This window comes from Oryza brachyantha, chromosome 6, assembly GCF_000231095.2.
Source record: "Oryza brachyantha chromosome 6, ObraRS2, whole genome shotgun sequence".
Lineage (NCBI taxonomy): Eukaryota > Viridiplantae > Streptophyta > Magnoliopsida > Poales > Poaceae > Oryza > Oryza brachyantha.
This window is the reverse complement of record NC_023168.2, coordinates 5,401,176-5,414,692: the sequence shown is the minus strand read 5'-3', so window position 1 is coordinate 5,414,692 and position 13,517 is coordinate 5,401,176. Positions and strand designations below refer to the sequence as shown.

Sequence of the window (13,517 nt, the reverse complement as noted above, 5' to 3'; positions counted from 1 at the left end):
ACTCTTTACACGAGAATGCTCGAGCTAGCCAAGCAAGAGAAAAAAAAAAGTAAACCATGAAATAAAACCATGGTTTTCAATATTTACTTGCTAACTATTTATTGTGTTTGTTTTAGAACCAATGTAACCTGTCTCAGGGCTAGTATAAATTCAACCTATAGAAGTGAAGAAATAAGAATTCACACAAAAATTATTGGCGTTGTTTTTTAAAGATTTGAGCGCATGTAAAGTCTCATGTTATCTTGGAAAAGAAGATTTTCTTTTAATTTTCATATATTTTATTCCTACCAGCTACGTAGTATTTATAAAAATTAATCCATAGAGGTCAAACTCATTTGTTTTTTTCTACAGATGAATTTGCTCATCTTACTCGTCACCTTGAGTTTTCCTCAGAAGATCTCTCCCCTTGTGTAGCTTATATGCTTATAGCATCTCTAATAGTGCATGAAACAGACTCTCAAAAGGATTTTTTTATTTAATTAAAAATAGATGTCCAACGGAGGTCCAAACTGGCTCATAAAATATTCACAGTCCCAATTGTAGTCCAAAAGTGAACCAGATTTGGGGAAGCAATCGACGCTCCCAATCAGTTGTTCCACGGAAAAATTTCACGGGTACGACGTGCGGAAGTGTCAGCGTCAGTGCCGCCCTTTTTTCCTAGCCACGGCAAAATTTCCCTCTCTTCCACTACGATCGACAAGCGCCTATGCCCCCAACATATCCACCTCCAGTCCGTCTCTCGGTCTCTCTACTATAGGACACCAGCGACACCCTCTTCTGTGTAGATCGCCGGCTAGCCCCCTCCGCTCGTCGACGCCAGCAATCCCCCTTGGTTCGTGTACACCGACATCGCTTCCTCTGCCGACCCTGACTCCATCCTATCTGCTGCCGGCCCGTGACTCCTCCGCCGCCTCTGCTCTAGGTCGTCAGCGTCGCAACTTTCCTTGCAGCCGGTTCCCTACATCCTCCTGTCCATCTACGTCGCCCGCAAGCCGTCGAAGTTGCCCCTCTGCTGTAGGTATGTAACAAGCAGGGGCGACAATGTGGTATATATGCAAGGGGCGACGAAATAAAAAAAAAAGAAGAGAACGACGTGATCTAAAGAAGAGAATGACGCGATCTTTGAACTAATTTGGTTGATTTGACCAACTTTTAGGACCTAATTTTTTGGTTTCTATTGGAGTAGGAGATATTTCGTAGACCTATTATTTTCTAGAAGACCTCCAATACAGAATTTTTAGGACTTAATTTCTAGTTTGCTATTTGAGATGTTCTTATTCCTTCAATTTATAGGACTTATTCAACAATTAGTCATTCTTCCATTCCATCGAACCCTCTCATCATTACATAATGTAATCCAAACTATCATAACATATAAAAATATTTAAAATGTTCAATTCTAGAATTTTAACCATTATAACCGGGAAGTGTTGCCGTTTCATCTGGTTTATGTTGAAATTGAGCAGCTCCCAATTTTCTCATTCCTCGAGCGAGACCGCTGCTTTTGTCGTCTGCGTCTTCACTGTAGAGAGTTCGTCAACAGAGCCGGCCTCCCCTCCCGTCGCCAACCACCTGCCCTCCCCCAACCGCTGACTGACCCCTCGCCGATCCGATCGCCACCTGCCACCCCACGAGATCCGCCACCGCTCATGCCGGGCCTCCTCGCGTACACGGCCGGCGGGCTGGGCCTCCTGGCCCTGGCGGCGCTCGAGTGCCTCCCGCTCCGCCTCCCGGCCGCGCCGCTGCCCCTCCTGCCGCGGAGACTCTCCACGCCGCTGCACCTCCGCCACCTCCTCGCCGGGGCCGCCTCCGCGCTCTGCCTCCTCTCCGCGCTGGTCTCCGCGCACCACCTCTCCCTCCCCACGCTCGCCGCCTCCGCGCTCTTCCTCCTCTACGCGCTCGCGCCGTTCGCGCCGCTCCGCTTTCCGCTCCCGCCCGCGCTGCTCGACCTCGTCCTCGCCGCCGCGTTCGCGCAGGAGCTGCTCCTCTTCGCACACCGCCGCCCCTCCACCGCGGCGGGGATCGAGAACCGCTACTTCGACCTCCTCCTCGTCCCCATCGCCGTCTGCCTCGGCGCCACGTTGCTCGCCGCGCACGCCCCCGAGGCCGCCCCGCCGCGGCTCGCGCGCGCCGCCGGCCTGGCGCTGCAGGGCACCTGGATGGTCCAGATGGGGTTCTCCTTCTTCACCAGCGCCGTCGCGCAGGGGTGCGCGCTCCACGCCCAGAGCCGCGTCGACTACACCATCAAGTGCCGCACGCACGACGACTACCACCGCGCGCGCTCCGCGGCCACGCTGCAGTTCAACGGCCACCTCGCGCTGCTCGTGCTGGCCGGCGCGGCGGCGTACGCGGCCGCGCTCTCGAAAACAAACCAGCCGCCGAGCGGGTACAGCATGCTGAGCAAGGAGGTGCAGATGGAGGGGACGCCGCTGCGTTCGCAGTTCACGTTGGATTCAGACGAAGAGAAAGAAGACGATGAAAGGATCACCAATTCAGCAACGCCGGTGGCGAATGGATCGGCGTCCCATCACGAGATCGCAGTGCAAGCTTCGGATTCCAAGTGATTGGGAGTTGCAATCGCGGCGATTTTCGGTGTATAATAGCCCAACCAAGCAAGATATCTGCCAAGCTGCTGCAGGATGAGGTTTTCAGTATGATGTTCAGTTTTGATGCTTTACTTCAGAATTCACCATATATGAGGCAGAGATCTTGCTCGATTTGATCTTCATACATGAAATTTAACTTGTGCATTAGATTTAACTTCTTGTACAATAGTGTAATGTTCAAAATGTTGTGGTTTCAGATAGCCATTTCGGGAATAAAGTTGACAGACATTTCCGTTTGAAGCACCTCTCTTTTTAGTCCACTAGCGCATTGTTCATACGTGGCAACTGAATTTAATTTTTTTAAAAATATCATAACATGTTATTAACATTATTTTTGTATGTACCATATTTTAATTGTTATATATATTTGTTATTAAGTCTATTAGTTTCAATGTTCTCTTCTTCTCATAATAAGTTGAGTTGAGTTAGTGCAAATGGTTAATATATAGAATTCATTATTATTATTTTTTTAAAAAAATAGAGTATAGATTAAAAAACAAGGGGTTGGTGGCCACCACTAGTAATGTTTATAGTAGTATAGATAAAAACATAGTCTTTCTACCTCCTCCATTAGAAATCTACACATATATACATCGTGAACAGAGTAATCTAGACGTATGTAAAAAGTTTTATAACATTCAACATGGGGAGTAGGCTTCTATCTCTATTCAATAAATTTGGCAGCTTGTCGATTCGTTAAAAAAATATGGGAGTAGACTGAATTTTCATTTTAGTTATAATCTGTTTTTGTGGGCGATGTGCCCAATTGTTTCAGTCTATAGTGATATTATTTTTTCTGCTGTTAACAAGACAATCGATATGTTGAGAAGAATTGTTGGATACTAAGCGAGACCTCTCAACTCATTAGGCAACTGAAAATGTTATTATCTCTATTCATATTATAAGATGTTCTAATTTCTTTTAAATTTATATAAATACTGATGAATCTGGACAGTCATATAAGACATACACATTGATTTTACGGATGAAATGGCCCTGAAACAAAAAAGTATGGAACGGACAGTAATATTTATAGTCTGTTTGCTACTAGGAATTTCGTTGCTATGTTTTACTCTTAGGATAGAGTGTTCGTTCTTTCTGGTCGACGTGAGATCTTCGATACAGTAATTAGATTGATTCTTGTTACATTTTCAAATATAGGACATATTTTGTTTCCTTAGAGCAATGTTACTAGATGAGCTAACTGCTAGCTCTAAAATCTTTCCGTCTTAAAGAGTTAACGTAGAGTCAGCTTATACAATAGTTACACATAAACATATATTATATCATTAATATATGTTCTATCTTTTATACATATATATATTGTCTTAGAGTCTGTGCTACAGCTGAATGTAAATTTGTAGCCCACTTTTATTCTCTTTCCTTTCCTCTCTCCTTCACGTAAGCATAAATATAGCGTGACAACTTTTAGAGCCCGTTTACATTACTTATTTATTGTACTCTCTATTAGAATGAGTTTGACCAAAGATTACTGTATTAAACTATAGTTTTTATGAAACAAAATTGATATTATTAGATTTGTATTCAAAAATAATTTCTTATAATTATACTTTTATAGAATATAAGTGATATATTAATAAAGTAATCTCTAATCAAACTTTTATAAAAAAATACGTTATATATTTTAAAACAAATGAGGTAATTGCATTCAATAGTTAATGGCTGGACTTCCAGACTGCACTTTAAGCATTACAGTGGCTGGTATTTGTTATAGCGTTATCGGGCTGTGTGATGTGCCAGTGTCTTTATCCTTGGAACAGGTATAATAGCAGGTTATAAGTTGGCTATAAATATAATTTTAATGAGATAAGAGATGAGAGAGAAGAGCACTGGACTATAGATTTATAGCCAGCTACAGCACGGACTCTAAAACATAGTGTGTGTACGACACGTGAGACATGGTGTATATGTTTTGGAGCTATTGGCTGAATTGGCTATAGATAAATTGGAGCTAGTAGTTGGCTATACTATTGAACTTGCTCTTAACGACTAGGCTTTAAGTATGGTAGTAGTCTTTAGGGCATGTGCAACGGTGAGACAATGGTTGTCTATGTATATCCACGTTAGATTAAACATACTACGTGATTTCATTAACTTAAGGAAAACTTGATAGTTGTTTCTTCGTTTGTCTACTATTTAGGCGCATGCTCCTAAGCTACATGCAATCTTTTTTAGAGAAAAGCTCCATACATTGGTTGCATGCAACAAATATAAAACATAAAAAATAATGTATTAAATATGATACGGACAACTAAATGACTAATATATTATACAACTTATCTATTTACCTATCTATATAGGCCAAATAGACAACTGTCGTCTACACTATCATATATGTCCTTAAGTACTGTAGTAGTCAGCGGTTGCTATGGCTAAGGCCGGTACTCGACCAAGACGCATTGGGTCAATTTATAATATAACTTGGTGTTTATATATTTTTAGCCCAAAAATCTACAAAATTTACGCTCAACACTTTAAATTTAGTCGCTAAATTTTGTAGGTTAAAATAGTAGACCCATTGCCATCTCTGTCTATGGTGTCATTGCACTGGTTTTACGTGCTCAAGTAGTGGACCTTGACATCGTGGGCATCACCGATCAACCTTGATGGCTAAAAATTGCTAGCAATTGGCCCTAGAATCGCAACTAAGGGGTTATTTGATTTATTGCTACCATTTGCCTCGCCATGTCACGACTTAAGTTAGATATGTTTGACTGAGTTGAGTTAAGTATATGTTTAGTTTATGCCACATTGATGGTATATAAGATTCTTTCGTCACTATAAAAATCTCATATGTCATTGACAAGAAAAAAGTTCGTTTTGTTCTAGACAAAATGTGGCTTTAAGGGTGGTCGTTTGACTTTTTAGGAAAAAGTGAAATAACAAATTTTTTAAAAAAATTATGAATAAACTTTTATATATATATATATATATATATATATATATATATATATATATATATAACGATCTAAAAGCTATGGTTGAAAAATAAAATATGATGAAAAACCTAAAATTAACTGTTGAATATTCAAGTAAAAAATAGTTGTTAGGGTGGCGCGGATGGAACCACATGGCGTGGGCTGGTGCAATGAAATGGTGACACGTGTCCAATGGCTATTATTTAAAAACAAGAATAAAGTTTATGGCCGGTCCTCATGCTTGTAGCGAGGTACCAGATAGGTCCATGATCTTCCAAAATACACTTTAAGGTCCATAATCTTGTTTTAATGTATTATCATGGTTCAAAACTCGTTTGACTTAGTCCGGGTGTCAACTTGACATGACACGTGGGCATGATTCTTGCATTCTCCCCCATGAGCTTGCCATTTAATACCTTTTCCACAGCCAAAGTGCACAAACTACCAAACCTTATTACTCTCCACCGTTGCTCCTAAGATTTACTTGATGTGAGCATCATCCGAAGCAATTCGTGGGGAGCGGCAGAGGGTGGCAGTGAGGTGCGTCTTCCATGGCTAATGTGACTAGCTCATCACCATCCAATGTCCGGAGGAGAAGACCAGATTTACCTGAATAATATATACCCATTCATCTTTTTAACCTGAATAATATATATCCATTCATATTTTTTACCTGAATAATATAATAATTTAAGTATTAGACTACCGGTATTAGGCCCTGTAAAAAAGATGAATGGATATATATTATTTAGGTAAACCCGGTCTTTTCATTCGAACATTGGATGACAATGAGCTAGTCATGTTAGCCATGGAATACACACCTCACCGCCACCCTCCGCCGCTCCCCACGAATTGTTCCTGGATGAAGCTCGTAGCAAGTAAACCCTAGGAGCAACGGTGGTGAATAATAAGGTTTGGTAGCCTGTGCACTTAGGGTGTGGGAGAAGGATTAAATGGCAAGCTCAGGGGGAGAATGCAAGAATCATGCCCGCGTGTCATGCTAAGTCGACGCCTAGACAGAGTCAAATGAGTTTTGGACTGTGATGATACATTAAAACAAGATTGTGGACCTCAAAGTGTATTTTGAAAGATCATGGACCTATCTGGTACCTCGCTATAAGTTTGATTACTGGCCATGAACTTTACTCTAAAAACAACTATTGGAACATATAAAAAATATGAAACCAAACTAAAAAAAATGTGACATCTTTTTTCCTATAAATAGGCCACCCACCCCAACATCTGGCTCTTCCAAACCTCAGTTCTCAATTCTCAATTGTTCTCAATTATATCCGGTACTGTGATTCACAGATAAAAATCAAACTCACTATATTAAGTTAACTAGTTAAGGGACTTCAAATGAACTTATTTCCCCACCTGGTCACCGCCTACCGCCATGTGCCCCCGCCTCGGCCTGGCTACACATGGGCCACATGCCGACAATGAGTCGTGCCGGCACGGAATGGTCGTGCCGGCACGGAATGGCCTGACCATGCACATGGGCCGACGCAGCCCAGCCCGCTGCACGATCCGTGTGCCATAGCAGGCCATGGGTCGTGCTAGCCCGGCCAGCCCACTTGGCCATGACTAGGAAGCTCTCCGACCACTGCCACCCAGGAATGGCGACGGGTAAATACCAATCGGATATTGGTATTCTAGATCCATACCCACCAGTAAAATTTTGTATCATTAAAATACTCATACCCGTCATGGGGTCAAAAATTTTCTCATTCCCATACTCGTTTGGGTAAATCTTACCCATCGGTTACCTGTATACCATCTCTACTGCCACCGATCGGTCCACTCACCGCAGCAACCAACACCATCAGCATCGTCGTCATTGCCCTTCAGTAGAAACACATCCTTATGGGTGTCCTACACAAACTTTCATTGTTTCGTAGCAAACTTTGCCTTTACAAATTACAGTGCTTCTAACTGTGAAGCCCGATACGACTAGAGAATGCTACAATCCTTTTTTCCTTCACCCAGTTCACAAAAATCAATTTTTTTTGTGATATTGAAGGATATTAATCCCAAAATCAACTTGGGATTTTTATTATCAGTATTGGTCCAATTTCATCTCGGCGACTCCTAGTTAACCACTATGCCTATCCTATGCTTCTTAGGTACTGTATTTCTTGAGATTATGGAAGCTCGAATTAGTGGCCGGTGCTAACCAGTAAGCTGTGCTATATTAGCCTAAAAAAATTTCTTTGCCCAGATCGTTACCATGCATGCCTTGTTGGCTTATAGGTTGAATAAAAACAGTATGTATGCATAAGGGTGGTAATGGGTCTAACTATTTGCTTACAAAATTTAAGGGCCGGGTTCAAAACAGATTGAAAATAAAATTGTATAAAGTTTTGAGCTAAATTTTTTTTAAGAATTAAATATGATTGTGGAAAAACCCACGGACATTGGCCATTCCCACCCCTATGTATGCATGCTTGAATTCTTCAATCTTCTACAAGTTCCATTGCTTGCTTGGTTACCCCAACACAATTTAATCCTTCACAGTGATTGGTGAGGAGGACAAGGGAAGCAAGCAGAAAGGAGGGTTCATTTTCCTTCTGCTGCAGGTTACTGGTGTTTGGTGGTTGCTTCAGAAATCAGAAATATAAGTTGATCGGCAGTAGCTTCTTTGGAAAAATTCAGCAGGCTACAAAAGGAGTGTCCAAGAATTGTGAGGCAGCCCTACTGAAAGATTAGTAACCAGACCACTTTTCTCAAGTACAGTATAGCTTGGTAGCTTGTTCTCACATGACCAATTGCTCAGCTCAACTGTTTGTTCTTTGTCTTCGCCTGCTTCTCACTGTGATATCCACTTCATCTTTTTGAACGATTGCTAGCGCCTTTCTTGGCTAGTTAGGCATGGCTGTCCCAAAGCAAGTGATCCTATGTATTTTTCTCAAATCAAAGTTAGGCATAGACCTGAGCTGGCTCAGCAAGCATTGCAGTCTTATCCTTGCATGATTACCTCAGTCATATAAGTGCTCTTAAAAGCTCCAAATAAGTAACTTTACTCATCCTATACATATTGCTCCTATGTGCATGCACACGTGTTTAAACAAGTTGTATTTTCGGTTGCAGTTTATATGGATGAGCCTCAAGGATCTCAATCCTTAAACCAGTTTGGGGTTCTTTAATATCAAGATTCATCCAATTGCTCATCAAAGATCTATCCATTTGCTCCTCGAATTCTCCTAGTTAATTGAGTTCTATACACTAATCCTTAGCTTGCATCAGTGCCATTTTTGTTAAGAGTAACAATACACTGAGTCACTGAATATGAATGCAAACATATTTTGCTGTTGATGCAGCCAACTTTTTCCTGTACAAGCTTCAGCAGTGGTCCTAGTTCATATATACATAGTTATCTTCTTATCCCCTATTGCTGTTACATCAAGTCTTTCGGTCCTTGATTGAACAATACGTAATGCAACATGTTTAAGTGGCTGTCTACCTCCTGCAATGTGAGACAGGGATTGGACAAAGTTGCTCATCTTGTCTTTGGGAAATGATCCTGTAAAAAAGAAAAGTACATTAAGTAAAATCTTTATTGCATCGATTTTTCTTGTATTCATGTGTAATCTGTGGTTTCAGTGACTGTTTGCTAAGTGACATGACCACTATGTACAGAGTATAAGCGAATAATCCAGCCAATGCTGTCTTTGGAATGTGAATTTATAATCTGATAATCCTGTCGAGTTGCAAGTTGTGTGGCTTGTATTGTGTGCATCAGGCTACTGTTCTGATACTGAGTGAGAGTGTGATGTGGTCATGCACTTCAACCAATTTTCTTCTCCAAGGAAAGAGCACAAGTACCATGGAAGCCTAACATTGTTGAATCACAAATTCGCGATTGTATTGCATACAAATTGTTGCAACAACAAACATGAAAAAATTACTTCAAACAAAAATAAGCATGATAAAAATACCCACTCATTCAGTGGATAGCACGCATGTCTTGTAGTAATTTGTGTAAGTGTGAATTGTGATAAATGCCAAATTATGTGGCTGAAGATGTGATTGTTGTGTGCCTGGTGCATTGATCTATAGTTGTCTGGTCCTATACTCTCCAGCTACAATCGTGCTCTGCAGTCTCTGAAAATTAGGAATGTAAAATATTGCAGTCCAGAATAAAGCATCAGAAATCATTTCTTACAGTATGTTTACCTTAGAGAAAATTTACTGTTGAAGTGAAAGATGTGTGTCTTATTACTCCCAAATGAGCTGCAAATGGAGAAAAGATGAGATCAAGAACACAGTGATCATTGCAAACTCACCTTTTGCTGGAAGAATATGGATGCTGCAAGTAGGGAGAAAGCAGACAAGAAAGAAAGCAGACTGCATGTACTCCCAAATTGGCAGGGCAAATCATCCATGTTAGGTATATCCCTTGTTGTGTATCTGCATTTCTTCCCTATTGATACTAGACACATCTTATTTAAGTATATTTTATCAGCAAGAAACAAAGAATCCATGCTCAAAGGCATTCTGTCCTGTTAGAATACACCCATGAATGATTCAGTTATTAGTTAGTGGAAATAGCACATGATTTTGTATTTTGTTTTGACTGTCCGTTAGCTATTTTGACAAGGACATTTTACTTGAAAAATTGTCTGCCGAATCCGCCTTTCCCCCGACTTAAGTACCTTTCATCAAGATCTTTTCTGCATTGCATTCTTTTCAAACTTTATGAAACACATCAATTGTAAATTTGTAATGAAAAACCTTTACATGCCACTTTGGTATAAAGATGTGTTCACTCATCAATCACTACTGCATATTACTATAATCTGTTCTCTGCTTCCATGCAGATTCCTCCTCATACCTATCTCATTTCACTATTGCTAAATCATTCCATCATTTCAACTTGTATCCAGGAGCAAGAAAGATCTCAGGTTCAGCATGAGTCTGAACTCTGAACTCTGAAGAAGTTGTTGTCTTCAGTATGAGTCTGAACTCTGAAGAAATCATCTCTCAGACAATCTCATTCTCATCACAGCCAAGTCTCCCTTCCTTTGAGCAATCCTGCAACTCCAGCTCCAGCTCATGCCACTACCAGTGCGTTGCCACGCTCGGAGGCAGCAACTCCTACATCTCCGGCCTCGCCGTCGACGGCGACTCGCTCTATGTCGCCTCGTCGGACGGGCACATCAGGCTGTGGCCGCTGGACATGGCCATGCGGCAGGAGTCACAGAGCGAGGTGTCCGGCTCCACCGTTGCCGTCACCGGTAGCTCGGTGAAGTGCCTTCTGGCCATCGGCAATGGGCTCGTCAGCTCGCACCAGGACGGCACGATCAGGGTGTGGCGGCACGCCGGCGTGCGGCGCCTCGCCCTGCGCGCCGTGCTGCCGACGACGGCGGACTGCCTCCGCACGTTCCTGATCCCAGGCAGCTACGTCGAGGTGCGGCGGCACAAGAAGCGCACCTGGGTGCACCACGTCGACGCGGTCACCGCGCTCGCGCTGTCCCCGGACGGCGCGCGCATGTACTCCGTGTCGTGGGACCGGAGCCTCAAGGCGTGGCGGCTGCCCAGCCGCCGGTGCGCCGAGTCCGTGGCGGCGGCGCACGACGACGCCATCAACGCCGTCGTGGCCGCGCCCGACGGGCACGTGTACACGGCCTCGGCGGACAGGACGGTCAAGGCGTGGAGGCGCCACCCGGGGCAGAAGAAGCTCTCGCTGGTGGGCACCATGGAGCGCCACAGCGCGGCGGTGAACGCGCTGGCGCTCGGCGGCGCCGGCGGGCGGGTGCTCTACTCCGGCTCGTGCGACCGGTCCGTCGTCGTGTGGGACTGGGAGTCCGCCGCGGACGGGCGCATGACGGCGACCGTCACACTCAGGGGCCACGCGAAGGCGGTGCTGTGCCTGGCCGCCGCCGGCGACGTGGTGTGCAGCGGGTCAGCGGACAAGACGGTGAGGGTGTGGAGGCGGGGAGCGGCGGCGGCGGCAGAGGGGTACTCCTGCCTGGCCGTGCTGGACGGCCATGGCGGAGCCGTCAAGAGCTTGGCATTGGTGAGCGGAGCAGCGGGATGCGATCACTGCTGCTCGTGCGACATGGACGAGAGCTCGAGCTGCGGCTGCGGCCGCGCTGCTCTCGTCTGCAGTGGCTCGTTGGACTGTGACGTCAAGCTTTGGAGAGTGACGGTTTCCAGTTTGTGATTTTATTTTTCTTTTTTTTATTTTTGTTTTTGAAGATAAAAGTTTGTGAATTTAGGAGTTTTGGTTTTTGAACCGGAGAAAGTTTGGAAGAATTTTGTGGGAATGGTCAATTCACCTGAAAATCCTGCGTTGCAAAATAGCTCTCAACCAGTGTGCAAAACAAAAATTGTGGAGCTCAAGTCAATAGTCATCATGTTTGGAATTCTGGATTTGTGAGATTGAGCTTTTACATGGAAAACTTCCTTGGGTTCAAAACATGGCATTCTTCTGGGTTTAAGGAGAGCTTGGTGTTAGCTAGTTTTGATTGGATCCCTAGTTGGGACTTTGTCCAAAGTAGATGTCGATGTTTTTTGCTGCCCCACGTTGGATAGTTATGGGCTGCTTGTCTACTTCTTTTAGGAAGCTATCAAAGGATCAAAGCTGCACCTTGTTGGAACTTTGTTAGGTTGTTTCTCCACTTGTTTGTATGGATTTCATGCTTTAGGTCTGTGGGAGAAATTTAATATTCTGAAAAGCAGCCGGTGAGAACTAGTTTATGAAAATCTAAAAAAGAAAAGTTTTCTAGCTTTTGTCTACTAGTTTATTTTCTGAACTCTACTACTACAACTTATTAGAATCCATATGAGAATTTGGACTATTTAAGAGAGTCTATATATCCTCGAGAAAGCTGCAGTTGTCAGAAGTTTCTCGAGCAAACTCTCCGATGTGTTCTTAGAGGAGAGTGTGTCTATATTGTGAGCACCGGCGTAGCCAAGGGGTGGTCCGGGTGGTCCGAGTGGTCCCCGGACCACCCAAATAAAATGCCGATCAGTCCTTAATAACCAAAAAATAATAATTTTTATCGATTGGTATTCTCGCAAATGATGTAACATAATCATCTTTATTGAGCAGGATGTTTTTTAAAGTGGATGCAGAAGATATAGTGAATACTTTTATAGACATTAGAATTTAGAAGGCATTGACTTGATAAGAAGAAATATAGTACGGTAATATTCTTTAAATTTTTCTTCTATTTTATTTTGGAGAAGCCATATAAGTTTCTTTGAATCAAAATTTTACTTGACTACTAATTTTATATGTTTTAAGAATATATATATATATATATATGTGTGTGTGTGTTAGCATCGTTATATTTACTGTATTTACGAAAAAATCGGTTGGACCACCATATACTAAATTCTAGATCCACCACTGGTTGTGAGCGTACAGTGTGTTCTAAAAAAATTCTCCCATGAGTTTAAGGGTGTAGGCCTAAAGTTTAACACGTTCATGGTGGCCATGGGTACATTTACTTCTTACCGTGATTCGAAAAAAAAGGTTTGTTAGGCCAGCTCAAATCAACCGATACAAAGGACTCAGAAAATCTGGTTACCCCATGGCTGAAGTCGGAGCTGCTTTGGCTAATTGGATCAGCTGTCTTGGAGTAAATTTCGAGGTTTTCCAAATGCTGATAAAAAGGGCCGAATATGCATGTGGTTTCAAAATCCGAATATGCTTGGTTATGTGTTTTATTAGGCCAAAACACTCAAGAAACTTGCCAAGTTCAAAAAGTTCTACACTAAAACTCGAGTTATCGATAAATTTTCTTGCATACTTTATCGAGTTTCATAAATAATAATTAGGGCATGTTCAATGGTAGTGGCTCCATCTAAAGCCATATCAGCAACAAAAGTCTATTTTATAATGATACGTAGAAAAGTAGAGTCAAGTGTGGTTTCTTCGTTAATGTAATAAAATATTTTTTATTACACTAGTTTTCTTTTTATACATCTGCATGCAAGAAAGTTTCCTTTAATAAATGCTAAG

The 13,517-nt window shown here is 42.6% G+C and overlaps 2 protein-coding genes across 2 annotated transcripts; both read left to right on the top strand.

Moving 5' to 3' along the window:
- The first annotated feature begins 1,550 nt into the window (after positions 1–1,550).
- LOC102705725 lies at positions 1,551–2,846 on the top strand. Its single transcript, XM_006655893.3, has one exon. The coding sequence runs from the start codon at positions 1,650–1,652 to the stop codon at positions 2,562–2,564; it is 915 nt and encodes a 304-aa protein (XP_006655956.2). The 5' UTR covers positions 1,551–1,649; the 3' UTR covers positions 2,565–2,846.
- A 7,491-nt stretch (positions 2,847–10,337) lies between these two features.
- LOC102713748 (protein JINGUBANG-like) lies at positions 10,338–12,222 on the top strand. The gene has a single exon (XM_040525430.1). It carries the CDS (start codon positions 10,500–10,502, stop codon positions 11,709–11,711), a length of 1,212 nt encoding a protein of 403 aa, XP_040381364.1. The 5' UTR covers positions 10,338–10,499; the 3' UTR covers positions 11,712–12,222.
- The last annotated feature ends 1,295 nt before the right edge of the window (positions 12,223–13,517 follow it).

Excerpts from the sequence above, each read along its gene's own strand:
- LOC102705725 (XM_006655893.3), top strand. The coding sequence starts at position 1,650 with ATGCCGGGCCTCCTCGCGTACACGGCCGGCGGGCTGGGCCTCCTGGCC.
- LOC102713748 (XM_040525430.1), top strand. The coding sequence starts at position 10,500 with ATGAGTCTGAACTCTGAAGAAATCATCTCTCAGACAATCTCATTCTCA.